General features: G+C 55.1%; 8 protein-coding genes across 8 annotated transcripts; 3 read left to right on the top strand and 5 right to left on the bottom strand.

The window, feature by feature from the left end:
• Positions 1-4,024: 4,024 nt before the first annotated feature.
• On the bottom strand, positions 4,025-7,649 carry B0T26DRAFT_679327 (uncharacterized protein; the record flags this gene model as incomplete). The annotated part of the gene is made up of 2 exons (XM_060440346.1): positions 4,025-7,257; positions 7,349-7,649. 2 exons carry the CDS (start codon positions 7,647-7,649, stop codon positions 4,025-4,027), a joined length of 3,534 nt encoding a protein of 1,177 aa, XP_060293296.1.
• Positions 7,650-8,086: 437 nt separating this feature from the next.
• Positions 8,087-10,064, top strand: B0T26DRAFT_755112 (uncharacterized protein; the record flags this gene model as incomplete). Its single annotated transcript, XM_060445908.1, has 3 exons — positions 8,087-8,497; positions 8,584-9,182; positions 9,263-10,064. 3 exons carry the CDS (start codon positions 8,087-8,089, stop codon positions 10,062-10,064), a joined length of 1,812 nt encoding a protein of 603 aa, XP_060293295.1.
• Positions 10,065-10,591: 527 nt separating this feature from the next.
• Positions 10,592-11,686, top strand: B0T26DRAFT_679325 (uncharacterized protein; the record flags this gene model as incomplete). The annotated part of the gene is made up of 1 exon (XM_060440345.1): positions 10,592-11,686. The coding sequence occupies one exon, from the start codon at positions 10,592-10,594 to the stop codon at positions 11,684-11,686; it is 1,095 nt and encodes a 364-aa protein (XP_060293294.1).
• A 273-nt stretch (positions 11,687-11,959) lies between these two features.
• Positions 11,960-12,832, bottom strand: B0T26DRAFT_723727 (uncharacterized protein). Its single transcript, XM_060442639.1, has one exon. It carries the CDS (start codon positions 12,764-12,766, stop codon positions 12,116-12,118), a length of 651 nt encoding a protein of 216 aa, XP_060293293.1. The 5' UTR covers positions 12,767-12,832; the 3' UTR covers positions 11,960-12,115.
• Positions 12,833-15,289: 2,457 nt separating this feature from the next.
• On the top strand, positions 15,290-15,783 carry B0T26DRAFT_653257 (uncharacterized protein; the record flags this gene model as incomplete). Its single annotated transcript, XM_060438442.1, has 2 exons — positions 15,290-15,362; positions 15,437-15,783. 2 exons carry the CDS (start codon positions 15,290-15,292, stop codon positions 15,781-15,783), a joined length of 420 nt encoding a protein of 139 aa, XP_060293292.1.
• Positions 15,784-16,429: 646 nt separating this feature from the next.
• Positions 16,430-17,410, bottom strand: B0T26DRAFT_723724 (uncharacterized protein). Its single transcript, XM_060442638.1, has one exon. The coding sequence runs from the start codon at positions 17,300-17,302 to the stop codon at positions 16,520-16,522; it is 783 nt and encodes a 260-aa protein (XP_060293291.1). The 5' UTR covers positions 17,303-17,410; the 3' UTR covers positions 16,430-16,519.
• Positions 17,411-17,919: 509 nt separating this feature from the next.
• B0T26DRAFT_723721 (chaperonin 10-like protein) lies at positions 17,920-20,136 on the bottom strand. Its single transcript, XM_060442637.1, has one exon. It carries the CDS (start codon positions 19,757-19,759, stop codon positions 18,155-18,157), a length of 1,605 nt encoding a protein of 534 aa, XP_060293290.1. The 5' UTR covers positions 19,760-20,136; the 3' UTR covers positions 17,920-18,154.
• A 2,638-nt stretch (positions 20,137-22,774) lies between these two features.
• B0T26DRAFT_429852 (uncharacterized protein) lies at positions 22,775-23,387 on the bottom strand. The gene has a single exon (XM_060434961.1). It carries the CDS (start codon positions 23,221-23,223, stop codon positions 22,921-22,923), a length of 303 nt encoding a protein of 100 aa, XP_060293289.1. The 5' UTR covers positions 23,224-23,387; the 3' UTR covers positions 22,775-22,920.
• Between the last annotated feature and the right edge of the window lie 1,213 nt (positions 23,388-24,600).

The following is a 24,600-nucleotide window of genomic DNA, read 5'->3' as shown; positions in this document are numbered from 1 at the left end:
GAGGGTGGCTAAAATCGCTCCTGGCTGCTCTGGGCAGCTAGCATTCGGCGGCCGGAGGGGTGGTGACCACATCGTGGTCGTCGTCATCGGGCGGCCAATCGGCTGGTTGGTGGCAGCTTGGCACTGGGCTCTCTGGCGCGGATCGTGGGAGCGACGTGGTGGCGTAGGGTGGTGGTGGCGGTGTGGATGGTCTCTTTTCTACATAGTTACAATGTTAGTGAATATGCTGGTCTGCTAAAGAGAGAAAAAGATCACGAAGATGGGGACGCGCGAGAGGCTTGTCAGTTTTGTCTCGTCTCGTGGTATTTACGCGTGGCAATCTTTGGGCAGGCAGGTACGAGTAGCGTCATTACCATTCAAGTCACTGCTTCTTGCTTCTTGCCCTCGAGTGCTTCTTGCCCTAGATGTCCCTTCCCCAAGCGTACATACGTGAACGGCAAGCCGTCCTTAACGCCTTTTCCGTCATTTGAAAGGCGCTTCCTTGAAGCACTTGGCTCAGACCAGGCATTTCCGTAGCTCATATGGCTAGAACCCGCTTATCCGACTGACAATTAAACGTTAATATAATTACTTAGGGCTTCAAGGGCCAGGTAATAAGGGGGCTGTTTACACCCTTACCCAATGTAATCTAGTGCACTCTTTTTCCTTTTTCTTCTCGCCCTGCCTAATTACCTCATACCATTAGAGGGCCGGCATCGCTCTTTGACTTCTTTTTCTAGCCATTCTTTAGAAATCACGTCTTTTACCATGAATTGATATCCCCAGACCAGTGTACGCAGTAAATTGTACGCAGTAATTCCTTTTTTCTTATATTGGCTGCCCGGTTATGGGTTCCTGTACATGTACTCTGTAAGGCTTGTCTGCAGCTCGTCTGCAGCCCATCTTAGTGTTATGTTTGTTGTTGTTATGTTGTAGCGCCTTTTCACCGCTTCACGACCTCTTTAAGAACATGTCTTCAAACTCTAAGGTATCTATCCATTGTAATAGTAAAAGCTCTACGGTAGTATTTAGCCTATCTAAAATGGATGAGTGTGACAAGGTGTAATTAGATAATTCGCCGTTGGCTACCACTAAACCGCGAGTCCTGCTCCCCGGGAAACCAGCGACGACGCTGCCCACCCGCGCCAATGAACTCCTCCACGTTGATTAACAAGGCCTGGCGAAGGAAAAGTACACGCAGGTAAGCAGGCCACTCCGCCGCCTCTCTTGGCTATGCCCCGTATCGCGACAATGACTGACTGCCCTTGTATCTCTCCGTCGTGGACCTCATGTGTCGCCCACTTTTGAGCTACTTTTGAGCTACATTATCAAGTCACATATCTACATATCCCTACATATCCCAAGACAGGGGAGATAAAAAATAAAATAAAACCTACAGCTAAAAATCTTTCCAGTTCTCTGCATTACCAGCCCGATTGCTAATATATCGGGCGCTGCGTGCAATCAGCAAGGCCATGAAACCGAGACCTGTACCGAGATGCGACGAGGTGTGAGATTCCAAGCGAGATGTCACGGCCGGCTTGGAATGAGGGCGGAACTCCTCTATTGGGCGCTATAGACGAAGATTCTAAACTAAAGGGAAAAGGGAAAAGAAGCTCAAAAGCCTCCCCTCGCGAGATTCTTCCAGGGCGTCTCAAGGTGGGGCTCTGGCTGGTCGGGTGGATCCACCCAACTGGCGTCTGATTAGTCAGAGCGTCTGGGAGGCCTGGAGGACCAGGCCCTCACACGAGACACCATTCCGACGAGATATAGTTGTCCGTGCGTTTGTACACATGATATCTCTCATGCGCATACGAGACTTTTATTTAGGTCCTACCTCTCTTTCCTTCCTTCTCTAGAATGATAAGCCAACTCACATTCTACAAGTCAGTAACAAGCGAATAAAAAGTAATGGAAAACACTCCACAAGCTATAGTAAATAAAGGACATAAAGTTCAGTTAATTGATAGCTAATTTTTATTCCCGCTGTATTTAACGTAAAGTTTGATTCGATTTATAGCGAGAATATGAAGTTAATTTTCGGCTAGTGAAATAAATATACACGGGACTTGGGGTTTCGGGGGGGCAAGGAACAATCTATATTAGGCAAGGTATGCCCTACATTTCTATCTATTAAGTTAGCTTACCCAGATTTGGCCAGGCCCCACTTTTGGCCCGGGCGCCGCCCGCACTTACACAACGCAACGCATGACATTTGAAGCTATAGAAAAGGTCAAATCAACTAATTACAATGCAACTTTCGTCTTCTCCTTCATCTTCCGAGCCCTCTGGTTCGTCTGAACTGTCAATATCGCGCCCAGCTGCCCTCTGTGCCTTGCGAATGTCCTCAATCGTAGCAAACTTGGAATTCGGGCTCAATTGGACCTTCTTCTTCTTGCTGCCTTTCTTGTTCTCAATTTCGGCCTTGAGAGCTTCATTCTCACGTCGTAGCTTAGCCAATTCGAAGTCCTTGATGTTGAATGCCTTTTCGATCTTCCTGAATAGCGTACGGCGAGTGCGGCGAGCCGCCGAATGTATGTTCAATTTCGCCAGGGAGACCGTGAGCTCCGTGACCTTTTGAGGAGTCTTCCAGACGCCGTATTTATCATATACCTGTTGCTGCAGGTAAGCTAATGACCTGGCTTCCTCCAGGGCCTATGAAGCTATATTTGTGGTGCCTTGGTTCCTGTTTTCTAGCAACAACTTGCTTCGCAGGGGCTTTTGCTTGTTGACAGGCCACAACCCGGCGGCATGCCAACCTGCCTTGCAGTTGCTGGGCTGAAATGCGGTTTTCCGGGCTTTGAAATAACAAAGCAACATAAGCCGGCGCCCTAGAACCGTGCTGTGCGATAACGTCGGCCTGCTATTGAGCTCCTTCCTGTATGCCCTCTTCAGGACTGAGAAGACAGTCAAATCGAGAGGTTGAAGAACATGAGAAGCGTGTGGAGATAAATAAAGAAGGTAGATGTTGTTTTGGAAGCATGATCACATATAATCATCGGTGGTATGACTGCCGTGGCCGTCAATAATAAGTAGTCGTTTTTCTCCGTTGGCTGGCCGGGTCCTAGGAATGAAGACCTTCTGAAGCCATTCCAATGCCCTTGCATCGTCAATCCAGCCTTTTTCCTGGCTTGTGAAGTGCCAACCAACGAAGCATTTGAGCTTTTCTGGGTAGTGTTGTTGTTGAACGGTCTTTCCTTTCATAATGACCGCAGGAGGTAGGGACTGGCCAGTTGCAGAGATACATTCCACGAAGGTAGTCGAGCTGCGAGATCCGGGTTGTTCCTTCATCAACACCTTGTTTTCTGAGCTTCCTATGACCTGGCCGTTGGAACCCTGGCCTTCAAGAACGCCTGTCTCATCTTTATTCCAACGGTGCTCGGGCTTGATGCCCCGAATAACCGGGAGGGCCAGGTATTCGAACCAGGCCATCACGGCTGCCTTCGTAGCTCCGTTGAGGCGCACCGAGTCGATCCGCTGTGCTCTCTGGGTCCTAATGGTCGGGTTCCGGGCCATGAAATGCCGCACCCACTTCACCCCGATCTCGTCAGGCTTCCCGAGCTCCCGGGCCAGCCGGCGGGCGAATTCCCTAACCTGCGCATGCGTAGGAGGCAGGCCGAGGGCACCCTGCATGACGATCCACTCGGTCAAACGCTCTTCCACAGGCTTATCTAGAGTCTGCATGTGTTCAAACGCAATGCAACGGGCTTTTGTGCCGGCCAGCCGGTGCCGAAGTGTACTCCTCGGCACACAATATTTTGCTGCCGCCTGACGCACACTGCCGCCGTCTCGCACAAACTTCATCGCGGTCAGCATCTCCAATTCGTCGTATTCAGGCATGGTAAATAGAGGATTGATTGAGCTCTCGATTAACCAAGAAATGGAAGAATTTGGTCTTGTTTTGAGGAAGTTGCGGTGTGATGAAGAAAAATCGGTCAATCACCCTTGGTGTAAGTGCATGGTGGCTTGCGCATGGGCCAAATGTAGGGCCTGGTCAAATCTGGGTTAGTTAACTTATCCCAAACACCAAGTCTCGCAACTGTGATTAAAAATAACCCTCCGTCGGATAAGTTGGATAAACAGGATAAGGGGGAATAATCGAATCTCTGTCGTACGCGGGGGATTGGCGGGAGTAAGAGCCTGCGGTCTCAGAGATCGTTAGCTGTGGAGCGCTAGTGGTGATTAGCAGGTCCTTGGCGCTGTCGCTTGGATCGACGTGCAGGCCAGACTTCTTGGTAGTGTCTACCTCCGTCCCGCCAGCCTGCATCCCCGGCGACAATTGCGAGTTGGGGATTTTGATCTCGGCGCCGTCCGTAACCTTCATCTCCGTGTCGCCGATCCGTAGCACTGTGTTTCCCGTGATCCGGATGGTAACATCTTCGTCGTCGTTATTGTGTTCATTGGGGTTCCAGGCCCTCGATCCCCGCGTCGTATGATCGGGGTAGGCTGTGTACCTGCTTTTGGCGCCGTCATCCTCGCCCCGGCTGCCGGAGCTGCGCGTTGGTGAGGCGGGGCTTACGCGGCGTTGTTGCTTGCCGTCGGCGGCCGTTCCGGCGCTGTCTCCTGCTGCGGCCGACCGCCGCTCCCTGTGCTCTTCCTGCTCCTGCCGCAGCCATTTCATGTGCTCTTCCCGCTCCTTTGGCCCAACAGGTTTGCGCCGGCCCTCCCTACGAACGTCAACGACGACGGCATCAGATGCCTTCTCTCCTCTCGCGGCTTTCCGCAGGGTGTCCGCCGTCAGGGGAGGGGGTGGCAGCGGCCGAGTTGAATCCGGGTTGGTTAGTGACGGGTTTGGGTCGCCATAGTATATCGCTAACCGCCGTGTCCTGGTACCGGTCCCAGCGACTTGAGTCACGAAGTCGCTTCCTTGGTAGGTGACCGATGGTAGAGGGTCTCTTGTAGTCCGTGGCCGCGGCCGTGGGGCAATACTCTGCCCTACTGATAGGTCATCGGCCTGCCTCTGTCGTCTAGAGGAAGGTAAGGACTGCAGGTAGTGTTTATATTCATTCACACCAGATGGTGGAACTGGCGGGGGACGAATTTGCAGGTCACGGTAGCCCATTGGCGCACTCGGCCTGGGCGGGGGCGACATGGCTGTCCTGGCGCCTTCGTTCATACCAACAGCTACTCTTAGGCCGGATGGCTGGTCTTGGGACAGCCGTTGTGGTCTAGAGGCAAGATCATACTCATAGCGATCGACTTCATCGTAAGCATCAAGCGGAAGTGAGCGAAAGTCTGTTGCCGAGCTGGGTCTTGGCGGCGGAGGCATTACTTGACTGTCCGTGTTGGTTGAAGCCGCAGACGGTCTTCGAGATAAGGGAGATAAGTTGACATCAGAATCGTCATACGAGGAGAAAGTAGGAGGAGGATAGTAAGCCATGCCTGTAGGCCGCCCATTTCGAAACCTCGATTGGAGGGGCCTCATAGAGAAATACTCTATTGGCGGCGGTGGCATATATGAACTCGGCGGCATTGGGTAGACTTGTCTGGGAAAGTCACTATCCTCATCGAGTGATGTTTGTGGGGGTGGTTGTGGTTGCTGAGCGTAGAATCTCAAATTTGACGGTGGCCGTAATGATGCATAGTAGCTGGTGGGTCGGTTTTGGGTAATAGCCCGAGGACGCAAGCTTGCCGGAGTGACGGTTGGACCGTCCCCATAGTAGGAAGTCTCCCTGGGACTTTGTAGCTCTGGCGCTTTCTCATAGAACTTCACTGGTGGACGGGGTCTTGCTGGGATGGGATTTGAGTCGATTCCATAGTAGGGAACTCCCTGGGGACTTTTTGGCGGTGGCGCCGTTTTTGAGACCCTGGCTAGCGGCCTACGTGGAACTGGGACTACGGAAAAAGGCCTCTGTCCTGCTAGCTGAGGCCCGAGTTCTGGTGCAGGAATATTAGGGACCAGAGGCTGACGTGATAGCTCCGGCTCGGATGCCGCGACGGCGATTGGGGTTGGAAGGCGAAGGGCGGGTATTGCAGAGATGGCAGGCTCGGGCTGCGAAGGCTCGGCTTGTGGCGGATTGGCCTCAATGTCTTGCCACCAAGACTTTATGTTCGCTTTGTTCGTCTCTTGTTCACGAACCGACTCTTCGGTGCTCTGAGAAGAGGCAGTCGAGCCCTGGCGTGACGACCCCGGTTCTTCAGTCGCCCGGGGCAGTGCAAAGATAGCCAGCTGCTCCTGATGTGCCGCGACGTGTCTCTTGAACCGACTAGCAGTAACAGATATTTCCTCTGCCGGTGTCCCCGGCTTTCCCTCTAGATTTGTCTTCCTTGCAAGGGCGCTTGCCCAGTCGTCACAAAACGGGCAATCCCTTGCCTTGAACTTGGTGACGGCTTGCTGTCCAGCTTCCAAGAGCATGCCGAGCTGGTCTGCCGGAAACGGTCCATGAGCCGACGTGATGTGTTCCCCCAATGCCTTGGCTGGAACTGGACCATGGCTGCAGAGGACGCATTTGTATTGGGCCCTGTGCTGCTTCAGCTCGTGCTCGAACCAGGACTCGGCATCTACAAAGAACTCGGCATCACAATCCGAGCCGCCGAGCGTGCACACGAATGCCTTGAGGTCGCGCAGGGCGTGCGATCGCCACGACCTCTCATGCTTAAACGACTGCAGCGTGAAGCACACGGGGCACTCGAACGGCTCATCGTCGGGTGCGAGGTCGGCCAGGCGAGGCAGCTTCAGGACAGATAGTGCCTCGGTTATTGTTGAGGCACTCTTGATGGACATTGCATCGTTGAATTCCTCTCCTTCATCTTCAAAGTTGGCCTCGCCAGTCTTGCTTGGGTCAAATGTCGTAGCTTTGCTGGACAAGAGGTCGGTGGCGACAGAATGAAGTTCCAGATTCACATCGACGGCCTTTTCATCCTTGGGGCGATCTTCAGCCCCCAGACGGGACTTGTGGTCCCTGGAGTATTTGATGAACTGTCTTCGTTTTGCAATGGCGCCGCCAAGCCGTCCAGATAACCCAGTCGAGACAACCTTGGGGTGTTTTTGCTTGACGTAGTCAATGTCAAAGTCGGCGGGGAAGGCCAGCCCGGGAAGCTGCATTGCTCTCTGGAATCTGTCGCGAGGGGCTGATTTTCGCACCACAATGCCAATACGAAAGAGAGACTTGATGCATTCAGAGATGATTTCCAGGATCATGTTCGCCTCATCAGCCGGCTTTCCGGTGGCTTCGCTGCCTGACACAGAGACGTCTTCGACAAGCACAAATTCGGCAAGCTCGTCGTCGTCAAACGACAAGTCTCGGTTGGGCACGACTCCAAATGTCATATTTCCCACTACAGTCAAATTCGTATAAGCCTACAAGGTAAGGATTTCACCATTGCCACAATGCGGTCGGATAATCACAAAGGGTGGAGGGAGGCTTACGGTTCTTTACTGCCTCGGACATCTCATCCAACTGGCGCTGAATTTGCGTGCGCACATCGACAGCTTTGGCAACACTGAGCCGGTAATCGAGCGACATCTTGGCTTGAGGGTTCCGCAGTGCTCCCAGGTTTCCAGCCCACAGGGTGAACCTCTCGAGAGCGTCGGTGATGGAAGCCGAGGGGATGACGACCGAGACGCCATGCTGCTCCCTCCCCTTCAGGATGGATATCAAGTGGTGAAAGCGCTGCCGCACGTGCTGGCTCTTGGCCGAGATGGTGAGGCCTGGAGGAAAACTCGGCATGGCGGCTGCAGCCCCCACGGCGAGGCGAGGGTGAGGGAGGGCCTTTGAGCTTGGCCGCGATCGGGATGGAAAGTGGAAAGAACGAGGTCGACAGGTTGAGAAAAGGATGTTGCTTCCCTCGGACCTTCCTAGATAGGTGGTCAGGTCTGGGACTCAGGTCAGGCTGCGGAACACTCTAGATTGATTACCCCGCACGGCATTCCCCCGATCACAGTGTTTGAGGCGGTGCGATTGGCCTGGCCTGCATGAGGTCTGCGCGAGGTGAATGGAGAAGGGGCTGTGTCCCACTGCAATCCAGTCCCCAAAACGACCCATTGCGCTTGCCCAACGTCCGAACGAACTCAACTCTGCCGACTTTTCCCCGTCATCCCATCTCCATCCCGACTTCCATTCCTGGTCGCGCCCACCTCGCCTACGAATTGGTCGCGCAAGGCGCAATGTCGGGTTTTGAAGTTGCGGGCTTGGTGCTCGGAGCCTTCCCCATCGCCATCACCGCCCTCGACAAGTACCGCGAGATTGCAACCAGGCTTGGCGTCTTCTTTAAAATCCAGCTTGAGTACAAGAGATGGCGCGACGACCTCGAGTTCCACCAGCTCGTCTTCACACGGCACCTGAGACAGCTCCTGCTGCCTCTGGTGGCCGACGACGACAAGATCGCCGAACTACTTTCAGCACCAGGCGGTGACAGTTGGAGGGACGACGCAATTGCCAAACTCCTCCAAAAGCGCCTCCGCGACTCGTATGAGCTGTACTTTGAGTACATCAAGGGCATCAAACGCGTCATGGCCGACATCAACCAAGAGCTTGCTGTCGATTCGGCCGCCATCCAGGACGGGATCAAGACGTCGGTAAGGCTAAACATGAGAACCGCCCCGATGCTAATTATTTAGCTCACTCAGGTTGAAAGATCACATGGCTCACACAATGGTCACAGAAGTCCGCAGCCGGCGCAAGCAGGCCAAAAACCATCATGAGCAGAGAAAAACTCGTCTTTCAGCTGTACCGGCTCAAGTTCAGCAACAACGAGGCCGTTCGCAGGCGCCTCTTCGGCGAGCTCCAGGAGTACAACAACAAGCTCGAGAAGCTGCTCGACTCCAGCGACGAGGACACGCGCTTGACGCAGCAGAGAACGGCCGTGGGACAACTGACCGCCATAGACACGGCGATCTGCAACTTCTGGATCCAGGCACGCACCCTCTTCCGCGCGCTGGCATTGGCATGGGTTTGCAGTTGTCAGCACCATGGCGCCAGATTGCTGCTACAGCACCGCACCACCAAGCAGCACGAGTTTCAGGTCATCTTCACAGCAACCCGCCTGTCCAGCCCGTCCAGGCTGGAGCTGTACCAAACGCGGATATCGCAGGACAGTGGCACAGCAGAGGCGAGTGAGAGAGAGAACGTCACGATGCTCGAACACCAAAACATGAACCTCACCGTCTCCAAGCCTGACCACAGACGGAGCCGCCCCACAAAGTCGGCGTTCCGGGCCAAGCTCAACACCACGACATCGGCGACGTGTGTCGAGCTGCTCAGGTTTGTCTGCTCCCACTCTTATTGAAGCTCTGGCCACCTGAAGTACCTATTTTGGACGAACGCTGACAACGATACTGCAGACCCCCTCCCTCGGTCACGCTCACCCGCGCGCAGACCAGCCCGAGCCTGAGAATGGCCCCACCCATCTCGAGCCTGTGCACGTCGCTGGATAGGATTGAAGGGTCATATTGCGGGTACGTGGTGTCGGACGACTGCCGGTATTACGTGCACACCATCTCGCGTCGCAGTGCCAGCGAGGTGCGGTCGCTATCTCTAGACCAGATCCTGCGGGGCGAGGTGGACCCGGTGCCGTCGCGGTCGCAGAGGTACGGGCTGTCGCTGACGATGGCATCGTCGTTCCTGCAGCTGCTAGACTCGCCATGGCTGCCGGCGACGTCGTTCCACACCACCGACGTGCACTTCCTCGGCGACGCCCGCAAGCCCAACCTGTTCCTGCTCGACCAGCCGCACATCAGCCGCGAGTTCCAGAGGAGCCACAGCCTCACCGAGGGCCAGGCGGCCGCCATTGATCTTGGTGGTGGCGCGGCGACAAGCTTCACCGACGCGCTCGACCACCTGGGCATCATGCTGCTGGAGCTGTGCTTTGGCCAGATACTCGCCGAGCAGCCGTGCCGCAAGCGGTGGCCGGCGGGCAGCAACGATAAGGAGCGCGCCGTCTTCGACATCATGGCGGCGCGCGACTGGCAGCGGCTAGTCAACGAGGAGGCCGGCCCGGACTATGCCGACGCCGTGGCCTGGTGTCTTGGCGGCAACCGGAGCACCTTACCGGAGCGCTGGCGGCACGAGATGCTTCGCAAGGTCATTGAGCCGCTTCAACGCTGCCGCGACTACTTGACGGGCGGGGCATTTGTGCGGGCGTGATGCGAGGAGGTGCCACCAAAAATGAAAGAAAATAAAGGGGCTGAAATAAAAGGAGCCAATTACCCCGAATTGCCAACCCAAAAATGCGTTGGACATTGCAATTGACCCAGAGACGACTTTTTTACATAACAATTCCGTCATCTCCAACGGCCTTCTCGCGGGCGGCACTGGTTTGGTGGGTGGGCCGCTGTCGCAGCCAACAATTTTCTGGCTGTCAGCAGCGAAGGAGCCGTGAAACACCTCGCCGCGCTGCGAATTTGGCCAACGAAGCGGCGCGACAGGGAAAAAAGAGAGCCAACGCCAAACTTTTATGGGCACATCAGTGGCCTGGACGTGCACTAAAACCCATCGGGAACTGCGAATCTTTTTCTCTGCAAAGCGCCTGTTTCCTTCACTAAGTCAATTAGTGATCTTTCGTTTTCGCGCCTCGAGAGCCGGGCATTGATACAATCTTACTTCGGCGCTTACACCCCCGTTTCCGTCCCCGCCCCAGCAACGACGCCGACATTGACGCGCAGCAGCCCGCAATGGCGGACGTCGAGAAAGCCGCCATGCACCACGCCGAAGACGACGAGCAGCCGCTGCTAGCTTTCCACCACGCCACGACCCTCCACACACCAACAACTCCTCTCCCGGTCCTTGTCCCCGCCGCTCAAAACCAGCGCCCACGTCCGTTCCCGACGCACATGAAGGCCTACTACGTGTACCAGCTCAGCTTCGCGAGCCTGCTGACGGTCAAGCTGTGCGGGCCGGGTGGCAAGGATGACGTGCTGTACACGGTGGAAATGGTGTCGGGGTGCCGCAGCCGCGCACCCCTGGGCGCGCGGCCGGGGCTGCTGCTGCGCGACGGCCACGGCCACAGCCGGCGCTGCCACCACAATGCATCGGCATCCAAATCACCAAACGGCAACAACAACTTGCACAACACACCCTGTCGCCACCAGGGCGGTGCCGGTCCTGTGCTTGCGGCCGCCGGCGACGATGCCGCCGTCGCGTGCACCTTCAACCTCAGCAGCCTGGTGCTGATGCCGGCGCACGCGATGCTGCCCTCGCCACCGTGCTGTCCGAGTGGGAGGAGCGCCGCCCTCGTCGTTGACCTGGAAGCGCTGCCCGGAATGCTGGGCGCGGGCGCGGGGCCCGTGACGGAGCTGATGCGCGCGTCGACGACGGCGGGCGGCGGGGTCGTGTTCCGCTTCGCCGTCGAGGTCGGGACTCCTGCATATCCTCGCTCTGGAGAGAAGACCGCAATGCCGCTCCGCCGCGAGCAGTTTGCGTGGTGCAAGGTTTTCTGCGCCGACAGCTGGCGCGGCAGGAGCGGCAGCGGGTGCGAGGCCACCAAGGTCGCCGGCGGGTTCAAGCTGGTGCGGCTCGCCGAAGGTGCCGTCGACGAGCATGACGGCGAGACGGTCGCGGTGCTGGGCTGGAGCGGCGCCCTATCGCTCCGCGAGGCCTTCTCACTCGAGCTGCGGGGCTCGGGCGCGTCGGGCGCTCTCGGCGACCGCTGGGCCCTCATGGCCGTCACGACTGCGCTGCGCCTGTGGGTGCTGCGTGTCAGCGGCCGCACGAGCAGGACGGCTATTGCCATTGGCGAGAAGATTGAGCGGCGGAAGCTGTTTCGTTGATTGGATGGAGTGTGTTGTGTGGGTGAGACTGGGGAGAGAGGATATACGAAGCGTGGCGTTTGGAGGTCGTCTATTTCTTTCCTTGTTCTTTTCGAAACAAAATATCGATATACCACTGCGCTTAGATGAAGGATTATACACGATTTTCGACTCAGGAGAGGGGATTTAGTGCGAGAAAGGCCGTGGCAGCAAGCAACAGCCGGGAAATATAGGGGATACAAATAGAACTAGTTAATACTCCAGATATCGGCACACAATAGTTACCTGCCAGGCCGTTATTTGAGTAATAATTCGTGGTAAGTACAAGGTGCTTTCGGTTCATTTGTTTGCCGTCTCCCCTTCCTCGCCCGCAAAGCAGCTCGTGTAATTAGATAATTAGCAGCTCGACAACGCCAATCTAAAACCGCCCCGATGCCGGAGGGTCAGAGTTCATAAGGAGTCCGGGATGCGCACAAGAACGCCCAGCCTCGGCCACCAGCCTTCGACATTTTTAATTTCACGTGGATCTGGGGCCTCGTCGGCGTATCCATCATAGCGGCGGATGAAGCGGTCTACGTTGCCCTTACAAGACAGAAGGGCCCTCAGATCGGCCCGGCCGTCGGCCTCGTCGCCCGCGAACAGCCAGCCATGCTCGCCGTCGTCGCCTTTTTTGAGCTCGACGAGGTTGCCGCCCTGCATGCGGAACACGTGCCTGTTCCGGTAGTCCAGCTCGACGGCTTTCGCTGCCCGCTTGACGCCCCCGTAGATGAACCAGAATCGCTTCCAAAAGTGTCCACCAGGCACTGGCATTTTGCTGGTTCCGCTGAAGAGCGACAATAGAAGAACCATGTAGTGGCCTTGGGCTTCAAGACGCCCTCGACGGTCCCAGACACCCTCGGTGCATTTGAGGCCGATGTGGTTGAGATTGCCGGCGTCCCAGTTCTTCTCGGAGAGGTGAGAAATGAAGAGGCTAAGACTGTCGCGATTGTGCCACCACCACAGTCCCTCCTGCTCTAGGCAGAACAGATCCGTCTCGGGCCGTGTCATGAGGATCAGCGGCCGCCGCAAGCTGCCGAACCTAGCCCGGTCGCTGCGGTCCATCTTGGCAACTGCCAAGCCCAGCCCGCCGCCGACAAATTTCTCGCCAAACTCGTTCTTCTCTCCCTCCTCCGCGCCGGGCGCCCCCGTCTTGACCGCGGCCCGGCGTGCTCGAACTACGGCCTTGCGGTATATGCGCTCGACGGACTCGCGCGCCTCGGCGCAGGTATTCGCGACCGTGACGCATGTCCCGTAGCCCAACTGGTCCCAGCCGGACGTCCACGAGATGTCTTTTGAGGAGAACAGACCGAAAAACAACCCGGAATCGTCATTTTTCTGTATTCCATCGACGCGAAAAGAAAAGAAGTGCGCGGCCGGCTGGTCCGGAATCGCCGCCTGCTCCCACACCATGTCCCGCAGCTCGCGGGGCAAACGGAGGAAGGGATAAAATATTGCGGGCACCATGTCGTCTCAGACAGGTGCTATCAAAAGTTGGAAATGTTGGTAGAGAGTTGAGGCTGGCAGAAACGTGACTGACGGTGGGTGCGGGAAAGGAAGAGGGAGCTGGGCTAGGCCGTCTCGTAGTTACCTTATATACGCATTCTTGCAGAGTTACCGAGGTAACGGCCTACGCGATATGGAGATTAAAGTTGGTCGCGAAAAAAAGCCAATACCCGGCGGAAGCCAGTCTAACACGAAAGGTTCTCGGATCCGGCTACAACTAGCGCATCACATGCCGGCCGCTCCGCTCCACACACCCGAACTTTGAACGGCCCAGAGCTGTCAAAGTTCGGCACAACCATGGATTTGCCGATGCCACGTACACCGAGAAGGCTCACGCCGTACGGTGGTATTAAACTCAATCAGCCGATGCAAATACAAATAGAACAAGAATTCTACAATTTAACGAAAGGGTCTTCTTACACATTCCTTCCAATACTCCCCCAAATTCACTAGATTAACCAAATCCATTAAATCAACTTTAACTATATACTTAACGCGGTCAAACTAGCATGAAACATAAAAAAAAATAAAAGAAATAAAGAGAAAAAAGAGCCCGAACCAGCAACCCCAATTCCTAACGACGACGACGACGAAGTCTCCCGAATGGGTAGCACTGAAACATCGATACCGTCAAATATCAACATTACCATATTAACGCGACCAACGGTTGCCAAGCCCACGACACAGTTTTCTTCTATATTCCGCGATACCCGCCAGATATTCGACTACTAATTACTGTAACTATGGTGCAGGTAGTCGCGGTCACGCAGATGTCGCATTGTCCCAGCTATATCTACCATAGTACTATCGCTAGCTATGTTGGAACAGGCGCAACGCTTCTAATCATGCACGCTAATCAATTAGCGGCGTTGTCGCGGTGTGGAAGCACGAAATGTGCCAACAAGTTGGAGGCTGCCAGACGGCAGGCGGCTCGAAGAGCGTCTTGCGCTCTCGTCTGGTGAAGAACTGCCTCGGTCTTCCGATGCATGCACTCTGTCCTCGCATCGAAAGGAGCGCCAAGATCTACCCCTGTGGCCTAGGGGCGAGACCCTGAGCGACATTCATGATCTATTTCACATGTTTGCCGACGGTGGCTGTCTATACGCTTAGGTGTTTGCATCGAAGGGAGCATCACATGTACAGGCGTATGGAAGGATGCGGCAGGCTGTTTTAATTTTAGGACCCGCGTGTAGGTTGAACCTGCACGCCGTTAATTACATTAATAGATCAACCAGCACTGGCGCTTTCCAGGCCCGTCATTCTTTCTGTGAAGTGCCTACGGACTCTATCTTGGGGCGATATGTGTGATAGTTGAGTTTTACCGATATGGGCAATGGTTTATTCACGATTCTAGCATCTTCGTACAGAGCCTTGGTCCAAAAAGGGTCACACTTCAGTGGCAACGAATGTTCTACGATACCAGTTCGTTTGCCCGGTGCCGCCCCGCACCTTACGGTTCCGTTCAAGCTCGTCAGTCCCCCTCTAATTGCCCTGGAGGCATTCACCCCTTGCAGCGGGAGAAATTCCGTGGCATGTTAACGACAGGCAGCGGGCAAGCCGAATCGACCCCAGCCTGTGTGCAAAGCCGTGACAAATGTGAAATGATGCATACAGGGCACGCCTGTACCAAGAACTTTGCCTTCGCAACCATTTCCCCATTGAGCCATCAGCCATGCACTGACCGGCTTCGATTTGAGTCGTGAAGAGGGGCGGTGTGGGAGGTTGTGCCCGTGCTCACGTGCACTCGCGCGCCCGACGTGCAAGCCATCATGCAATCCCTCAAAATTCTCAGTCGTGATTCGCGTCGACACGCGCCGTGAACCCCCCGCCCTGCAAGCCACATCACTAGATGGGTCATCACAGCTCCGCGCCAGAGGAATGAGTCAACCGTCCCCCTGTCCATGGGAGATTCAATGGCATTTTCTCCCTCGTTCTCGAGGCATAAAAGTGGGTGGTTTCCTGCTCTTTGACGGGAGGTTTAACAGCCAAGGCTTTCAGACACTCTGATAACAGCCTAAGCACAATACATAACATTCACACTTCTCTCAACAAACAGGGCTTCATTCTATCGCTAACGACATCATGTCTGACTACAAAGCCCCCAAGTTCGGCTCTCCCGTATGGATTGGCATCGCCGCAGCCGAGGTCTCGCGAGGTACACACCACCCTCTCTCCCACCCCACCTCTAATCACCCGTAAACTAATCCACCGACGCCCCCACCTTCCCAGCCCACGACTTCTATTCGGCCGTCTTCGGCTGGAAGTTCAAAGACACGCCCACCATCGACGGCAGCAGCACGGCCGACGAGATCCGGCAGTTCGACTTCCGGCCCGACGTGGGCCTGGGCGGCGGGATCCTGCGCGTGCCCCGGCCGTCGGGCACCGCCTTCGCCGCGGGCCACGGCGGCGTGTGCATCTACTGGCTGGTCGAGGACATTGACAAGATCAGCGAGGCGATCGAAAGTGCGGGCGGGAAGATGGTCGGCGCCACGGAGAAGGAGGGCGCGTCGGGGCTGTATCGGTTGTTTGAGGACACCGAGGGGAACCTAGGTGGTGTTTACCAGTCTCTTGGTTAGGTGTTGAGTGGGTGAGGAGGTTTTGTGATGAGTGACGCGTTGGTACACTACCAAGCAATAGGTTCGTAGGCTTGTAACTTGTTGTTGCCCGGGGTGACTGTCCTGTACCTCTTGTCTATCACAATCACAATCCTACGACGCTGTCTGATCCACCTGCCGGACAGATAATGCCAGTTCCACTAGACAAGCCAGCAGCCATTTGTTTGACATGCAGACCCCCCACTCGGTCCATGTAGGCCTAAATGACATTCAATTGGCGGCTTAGCATAGGCCCGGTGTCCTTTCTCGGCAGTCGTAGATGTCGGCCCCGCACACGCCAGGTGAGACGTCTTGGCACGGTGGGTTCAGCGCCGCGACGGGACTTTGACACCCAGTATTGTTGTGGACAGCCGCCAAGAATCCGTAGGGAATCACCCAGAAGTGGCCTGGAGCGAAGGTTGCAGGACATTTCCTAGGGCTGCAGGGCATTGGATCATACCATTTCGGCATCGAGTCCAATTGAGTTTGCGCTCTTCAAGGGGCCAGAGGCCAGTCTCAGACCGACCGACCGACCGGCAGACAGACAGACAGACAGACAGACACAGACAGACAGACAGACAGACACAGACAGACGCACAGACACACAGACACACAGACACAGACACAAAGACACACAGACACACAGACACACAGACACACAGACACACAGACACAGACACACAGACAGACACACCCCATTGGGATTGCGCAGTGTTAATTACTGGCTTGCAGAGTCCTCCAACCAGCTCTGCAGCAATCCTTGCTTCGCTCGACTTGCTATTGGCTTTGCTGTTGGTGGGGGCGGCTTCCTCCGCTTTGTTACTCCGCCCGCGGGACTGCTTGTCGGCCGTCGAGCAACCGCAGGGTCTTGGCAAGCCGTCAGTGCAGGCGCGCCTAGCAACTTCACGTCAAATCCCGCGACGCCCGGAGTTGACGCACCCTTTCGCCGGCGGCGGCTTGTCGGTGGCTGGCTAGGTTTCTGCTTCGCGTCGGGAGGCGCGCCCAAATCGCCTCCTGCCCCGCCATCTGGCGACGCGACAGCTGCGGCCGCGACGGCTGTGCGATCGAACACCAGGCTCAGGGACGCGGCGCTCAGCGCGTCGCGCATGGGCTGGTTCACGAAGCAGTATTTCTGCGGCGGGCCGCCGAGCCAGCCGTTGCGCTTCAGGTCGGCGAGAGTGATTGGGGTGGCGAGGGCGTCGAGCCGGCGGATCTCGTAGGCGTACCTGACGCCGCGCTGCTCCAGGAGGCCGCCGTCGAACTCGTCGTTGCGCAGCCCCGAGGGGTCGCGGATGTCGCCCGGCCGCTTGCCGCGGCTGATGGTGGCGATGTACTTGATGGCCGACGTGGGGCTCGTCTCGTAGATCAGAAACCGCGTCACGTCGGCCGGGAGCAGATAGTTGCGGAACTCGTGGTTCTTGGCCCGGCTGACGATGTTGGCGACGTGTTGCGGGTGGATGGAAATGATAATGTCGCGGTTGCACCCTGTTTCGGCGCCCATGATTGCATTGCGGCTGTGGAGTGAGTGTTGACGATTGAGGCTGGTGACGCGCTTTGGCGAAGGATTAGGATGCGTGACGCGTAGGTTGAAAGCATCGCATTATGTAAGCAGATAGCAGAATTCCATAAATTCAGAGCCGAAAAAAAGCCTTGTGGTGACGGCATTTGCTGAACCAATTTCATTAAAACTTATTTGGTCATGATTCGACAAATGCGTCTGGAATTGGGCGACGGCTCTCTCTGCTGCTTCTCGTACTCAAGTATACAGTTCCAATTACTTGTCGCTGGTATTAACGGTCTCTGCAAAAGAGTTCCTCTTCCTTTTTCGCCAATTATGTAGTCGCACTCGACTCGCACTCGCACTCGCTTCATTATCTGTTTGCGTGAAATCGCTTCCAACCATTTAGTTATCCAGGAATTGCCTGCCCACGGGTCTCCAAGGCGGGGATTCACAGCCTCCGATTTCCAAAGGCATTCGGGTTTTCGGGGAAAATTGTTATCCTCAAGCTACCCGCCGGACTGACTGGGTTGACTGGATTTACCTTGACTACTAGCTTGCAACTAGAATCAGCGTGATAGTCGCCTGCGCTTTCGTCGATGCCTTCATGGCCGCTCAGGTCGAGTATAAGAAAGCCAGATACTTGTTCTAGGTAGCTACATAATTATCAATTCAAGTGCAAGTCAAGAAGGATAGCTCGCCGGTCTGTTTGATGGTGTAATTATTTTGTGCAAGGTACTCGTCATGTCCACAGTCCACGGACCTATCTCAACGAAAACGTAGCACCGAAAGGAGATGAAATCCAAAAACCTAAACCCAGCATGAAACAAATTACCCTCCTCCATCCACACAACGTCAAAGAGAAACGACAACCTTCTTCGCCGACATACCCTTCTTGCACAACTCGAACGCGTCCTGGATCTTGTCCAAGCCGTGGCCGACGACGTGCGGCTCCGGGGCGGGCACGAACTCGCCGCTGGCGAGCGCAGCCGGCAGGTACGTGTTGTAGATGTGCGCAGCGAGGTCCGTCTCGACGAGATCACTACCCCACACAAACTTGTACTGGACGCCCCGGACGCGCGCGCGGACCGCCGTGCTAATCCCAAACCACACGAACTGGAAGATGAGCCCGACAAAGGTCAGCGCGGTGGCCTCGGCCAGCGCCTCGGGGTTGACGGGCCCGCTGATCTGCGTGACGAACTTGCGCTTTTTCGCTCCATCCTTGCCCGTCACGCCCGGCGCCGCGCCTACAATGTCCAGGCACGGCCCCATGGACTGCGCGCCGAGCGCGACCGCGCCCGCGCACGGCCTGCCGTCGATCGCCTTCAGGATGTCGGCCACCGCCGTCTTGCTGCGGTAGTCGAACACGGCCTTGGCGCCGAGCCTGCGCACGTAGTCGAAGTTCTTGGGCGACGCGGTCGCGATCACGTCGTACCCCGCGCTGCGCGCCAGCTGCACGGCGCAGCTGCCGACGCTGGTCGACGCGCCCCAGATGACCACGGTGTGGCCGTTGGGCTCCGCGCGCGGGCTGGTCGGGTAGGCCAGCCCGACGTACTCGTCAAGGAACAGCGCGCTAGCAGCCGTCGACAGCGCCAGCGGCAGCACGCAGGCGGCCTCGTAGGCGATGTTGTCGGGCATCTTGGCCGTCTGGATGCTCTGTAGGACCGGGTACGTCTGGAACGCGCCCTGCACGGCGTCGTTGCACCGCTTGTCCTGGCCCGCCGCGCACCCGAGCACGCGGTCGCCCACGCGGAACAGCTCGCCCACGGGCCCCGGCCCGACTGCGACCACCTCGCCCGCCACGTCGTCGCCGAGGATCGCTGGGTACTTGAGGTAGCTCATGGTCGGGATCCCGGGCTTCTGGATCGCCCAGTCGACCGGGTTGATGGCCACGGCCGCGTTCTTGATGACCAGCTGGCCCGGCCCCGGCGCCGTGTAGGGCGCTTCTTTGACCTCGAGCGGGTAGGCGCCCTTCTTGGGCAGCCAGGCGGCTTGGTTTTCGGACATCGTGGGCGGCGGGGTTGGTGATGCCTGGCGCTGGTTTATTGAGGAGTCAAGGGATTTGGATAAATGATACGCCCGGGAACTGGCTGCAGGTTGTGTCAAAAAAGGCCTGGAGCAGCGATGTAAGAGTTTGAAATATGGGAAGCAACGGCTTCTTCGGTAGGACAGCGTTGCTCGGGGTAACTTAACAGTCCGAAATCCCGGTCGCTGCTGGACCAAGTTTGAGATGGCAGGGCTGGACGGGTACTGTGCGAGCCGCAATTTTTCCGAGCATGGTGGGGTGATGTCGGTCAAAGGACGGAGGGCGGCATGTTGGGGATCAAGGTCGGGCGGCGGAACTCCACACCGGCTTTTCTTTTCATCAGAGGCCGCTCGGCCTGCGTACCCGAAACATGGACGTACATCATGTCCAGTATTGGTTGGTGAGCTGCTGGGTTCTTGGCACTTTCCATGCATCTACTGTTATTATTGCCGTCCTCCAATCTTGTAGACTCGTACGCGTACCGAAGTGCCACAAACCCTTACGTGCAGAGTCTGTACAACCGGTCAATGGTGATTCGCAGTCTTGATTAGCTGTATCCAGACACCCGTTTGCTCGCGGCAGACTCCGGCCAATTACCCCGGATAGCAGCTTTCTCAACGGAACATGCAATAAAATAGGTTACCTGACTAATCAGGAAGGGGTCAGCTGAACGGAGCCTCTTTTTTTCTTGTTTTTGCCTTGGCGGCGCCTGCGGCGGCCTGCCCTCGCTTCGCCCGAAGGAATGGGTGGCTGAGGCATTTTAGAAGCCCTCATAAAGTGCTAGTTATCAGGAGGAATCCGGTCGTTCGGGGTCTCTTTAAGTAGGATCGGGCCGTCTGGAGGCTGGCCACGGCCGCCTGGATTTGGCGCATCGGGCCGTGGGGGCTGCGGTTGAGAGACCCCACCGTAGCCATCGCGGCGGCTCGAAAAACAGGCGTTCCTAGTAATATATTAGTAGAGATTAGTAGGATAATAATCGTGAAGTATTCGGCGTATCTGTTTATAGCTAGAAAGCGATAAATCGTACGTGCGATTAACTGAAGTTAGTTGTATTACGCGGTTGAAGAGGAAAGTGGCTTATTTTAGCGGGGGAGCTGGCTAGAAAGTTAAAGGTACCGTACGGACCACCCAGAACGGATTGACAGCTATCCTACCACCAAAACAAACTCTCGTAATAATTCAATATTTCGATGTTCATGGTCTAATTGTTGGATTTCTAGCGGGCAAGCCCCGTAGGACCCCTAGTGCCTGCGGCGCTCTTGGCCTGCGGCGCTGAGCCTACGCCGCTCCTTGTCACGGTCGCCACAGGGCTCATGTGACAGGATTGATTCTATTGGCTGCATTGTGCTTAGGGTGTGGCCTGTGCGCACTGAGCACCACCACCTATTTCTCCGCGCCCTGCGCGGACCCCGCGATAGATTCCTTTCTCTTCCTTAGCTTTAAATCCACATTCGTTGCTGCCTTCAACCATTGACATCCCTACTGCGTAAGGCAGGCCGTCACACTCCTTCCTGATACAACCACGACACAGCAAAGCGGCATTTCGCAGTAACGTATTTTATAAGCGAGCGGCGAATATAAGCGAGCGGCGAATTTCTAACCAACCTACCACAACTATCCTCAATTAAACCACCACAACACTAGGAAATAGCAATAACTGAACCAGAAATAGATGAATCAGGCAATTCTCCAGCTTCCTAACACGTGCGTGCATTATGGCCAGGCTTGCCGCACAGGCCACAGCACCGAATCTTCGTGCGAGCCCCCCCCGCACCACCACCATTTTGTCGTGTTTCCTGGATTATCTATCTGCTCACCCACAGCTTTCTGACCTAGTAGGTCCTGTGCCTCTTGTACGGTAAGTGACCCTCCAAGCCGCACACGTGTTTTTTTGGCCCTCCGTCTCTTACTAAGCCCCTCATTGGCCTTACGTAGTAAAGAGACTTCTGTACGCAGAAGAGCTACCTCGTGCACTACGACCATTATACCTTTGGCCAATTGGTCCATAGCAGCCAGCATAGGTTGGAGAACTACCTTAATGGTTAGATATCTGGCCTTTAATAAGGTCTGTCTGTGAGGTGGCCTCTCGGGGGTTCTGTGGCGTCTGAGATAGCCAAGGTAGTGCCGTACCTAGGTTGTTATATGTCACAATATTGGGATTAGTGAGCAAGAAAGATCTAGAAGCTGCTATGTGATTCTTCGCCACAAGCTTTTGCTACTATTCATAACTATAAAAAAGAGAATTTTGGCCCTGCCAAAAGAAACAAGAGATTAGACCTTTTCAGACAGTTCAAGCCTTAGCTCCCTGCATCAAATGCTTCATTTCCGTTGCCCTTTGAATGCGCGTGACATTATATATATCTTCGTTAAGGATTCCGTATTTGGCTTTAGGATTATATATAAGTATAAACTACTCGCGAATAACTTTCGGATCTTCGTATTCGGCCCTTTGATAGTCGTATCTACGCGTAAAACGCGTCCGGAGTTCTGGTTGGCGTTTGACGAAGTGGTGAGCCCAGAGCTTACCGACAGGGGGCGCGTCGCGTTCGCGTAGCAGTCGGTTGGCCATATCTTCTACAAAATAAAGCCGAGGAGGAAATGCGCGTGCACATAGCTCAGATATATACTGAACAATCGTATGCTCCTCTAGATCTGTGAGTTTTCGCGAATTGGCTAGAATATCGCGTCGTGAAGGCCGACCGGCGCGTCGATAGCGAAGTGTTGTTTCTGGAACATTATACAGATTGGCTGTGGAAAGAATATTGGTTTTTTTACTATTTTGGATTGATTTGAGAGCTAAGATTACCCTAGCTTCTTTTGAAAGGGTAGCTATAGCTTGTTGTGGTAGAATTGAGGATCAAAGATGAAGGGCCGCGTCGCGGGGAAAATTCGCCGCTCGCTTATATTCGCCGCTCGCTTATAAAATACGTTATCACAAATATTGATTAATAACAAAGGAAGAACCTGGAAGCTACAACAACCTAATTAGGCAGCTCCCGCCACTTACTTTACCACTCAATCTTGCTACTATTCACAACTATAAAAGAGAGGCCTTTGACCCTACTAAAAGAGGTAGAAGACAAGATAATTTTAGATACTTTAAACCTCCCAGTACCAGATACCCTGCCCTGTGAATGCGCGTAATAATACAGCTTCGCGCCCGTCCGCCGGCCCCGGCTAATAGATCTACCAAAAAGATGGCCGCTCAGCATGCTATCGGTCATCTTCTCGGGCGGGTCAGTATCCCTTACGGTCTTCTGCCGCCGCTAGGCGAGGTATCGCGGGTCGAGCTTCGTAACTAGTGGCAGCTCATTTCGCGCACCTCGTCCTCCAGCCAGCAAAGCGTCTCGAGGAGTAATTGCGCTCTGTGCATCGCCAAAATCGCGCGCCGCGTGGTAATTAGCCGCGCATACACATGTAATACGGTATGCTTCGTCCTAGAAAGGAGACCATAGATCCCGTACTAGAGCTCTATCAATGCCGACTTCCGTCTTAGAGCCTTATCCATCTTATACCCATCCAGGCTGTATACTTTATAAATGACATTTCCGCCTATTCATTACACATACGGCCATAGATAGTGGAGAACTCGGGATCACGTCCGCTCTCCCATAGATAAGTCACTAATCGCTAGACTAGTAGTTGGGTGGGTGACCACCAGCGAATCCCTGGTGTTGTATGTTTTTGGCATTTCTTCTTTCACGGGTGCCCTTGCCAGTATTCTTTTAGGCTCAATCGTGTCGTTGCGCCAGTAGCATTCCAGTGGTGGCCGTGGCGGCGGCACATCTTTTTCGTCGCTTGGCGTCATTGCTACCACAGCCGTCGCTGCGCCGCCGATGGCACCAAACAGGCTCACCCCCGTCGGGATCAGCGAACTCCTACTGGTCAACGTCATCATCACCGTCAGGCCTCTTAGAGACGATAAACCCTAGCTTGAATAAGATAGTGGCCCGATCTGTTTCTCACCATGCTGCCTACGGAGATTCAGCAGGCCATCTTCGCATTACCCCATCGGAATGAAAAGGTCGAAGGAATGCTGAAAAGAGGGTTGAAGGATTACACTTTATTCCCGAAACCCATTCTGCAACTGTAGTCTAACTTTAAAACCTAGGTTAGCTTGATTGCTTCCAAATTCCGAGGCAAGGTTCTTCCCTGAACTATAACACCTACATTACCTAGTCCAAGTCGGCACGCCCACATTTGAAGAATAATACTACCCAACATAATGGCGACTACCTTCCTCATTCTTTCAGATACGCACGACGATACCTTCCCCGACCCAGCGTCGCTCCCCAGCAAGGTCGACGTCGTGCTCCACTACGGGGACCTCACCATAATCGGAGGCCTGAGCAACTATAAGAAATTCATCTCCAATATTAAGGCCATCAATACCGAGCTCAGTAGCAGGCCAGGGGCATGGCCCCACAGTTGCTCTGTTGCGTGGAGAACAGAGCAGACGTGCCCCACAATTGCTCTGTAAGCTGGAGCACAGAGCGGCGTGCTCTGTTGCTCTGCATTGAGAGACAGAGCAGCTCCCTTATGGGTTACATCACTTAGATATATACGACAACCGTGTCTACGATTCTAGATAGCTCTTGCTTGACCTCTCAAGCAAGCAATTGCATTCATTGTGTGCATACACTTTGCACAGCATTCCAGATTAATGTGATTACCGTGCGATAGGAGCTTGCCCTTTGTTCATTCTTCATTGTTACCATACCCACCCACCTTGCAGAGCCTGTGCTCTCTTACAGACGGACGACCTTAACAGTCGAGTGGTTTGTAATACGTTACTTACTTCTCTCCTTGGTACTAATTGAATAGAGTGCTCATTGCACAACGACAACCTGGCTACGCCTGAGCAAGACCTGGTTTTGCTAGACGACCAGTCAGAAGAAGACCCTATATCGTCCAGCGAGGACGAGGACGAGAGCGACAGCAGTAGTAAAGCGGGTTCAGTATTACCTAAAGACACCGACATTAGAGATGCCGACGCGGAAGAACACGTCAGTGACGGAGTTGCCAGCGTTCTTGCGTAATAGTTGGAACCCCTTATACTAGAAGACACCCACGCGGAGAGTGCATGGCCAGCACGTCGACTCAGGCGGTGGTTCCCCCCACCGCTAACGAACTGGCACTCGAGGCTGCTCTACAGACCGCTAACGCGCGGATCGCAGCCTTGGAGGAGGCCAACACGCAGATTGCCAAGCTCGAGGAGCACGTGAGGGCTCTCAAGACCCGGAAGGCGAAGATCCCAATTCCTCCAAGTTTTGAC

The sequence above is a fragment of the Lasiosphaeria miniovina genome (genome assembly GCF_030549165.1).
Source record: "Lasiosphaeria miniovina strain SMH2392-1A chromosome Unknown B0T26scaffold_6, whole genome shotgun sequence".
Lineage (NCBI taxonomy): Eukaryota > Fungi > Ascomycota > Sordariomycetes > Sordariales > Lasiosphaeriaceae > Lasiosphaeria > Lasiosphaeria miniovina.
This window is presented reverse-complemented; position numbering and strand designations above follow the sequence as displayed.

Coding starts and splice junctions, on each gene's coding strand:
- B0T26DRAFT_723727 (XM_060442639.1), bottom strand. CDS start 12,766: ATGGACCGCAGCGACCGGGCTAGGTTCGGCAGCTTGCGGCGGCCGCTG.
- B0T26DRAFT_723724 (XM_060442638.1), bottom strand. CDS start 17,302: ATGGGCGCCGAAACAGGGTGCAACCGCGACATTATCATTTCCATCCAC.
- B0T26DRAFT_723721 (XM_060442637.1), bottom strand. CDS start 19,759: ATGCATGGAAAGTGCCAAGAACCCAGCAGCTCACCAACCAATACTGGA.
- B0T26DRAFT_429852 (XM_060434961.1), bottom strand. CDS start 23,223: ATGATGACGTTGACCAGTAGGAGTTCGCTGATCCCGACGGGGGTGAGC.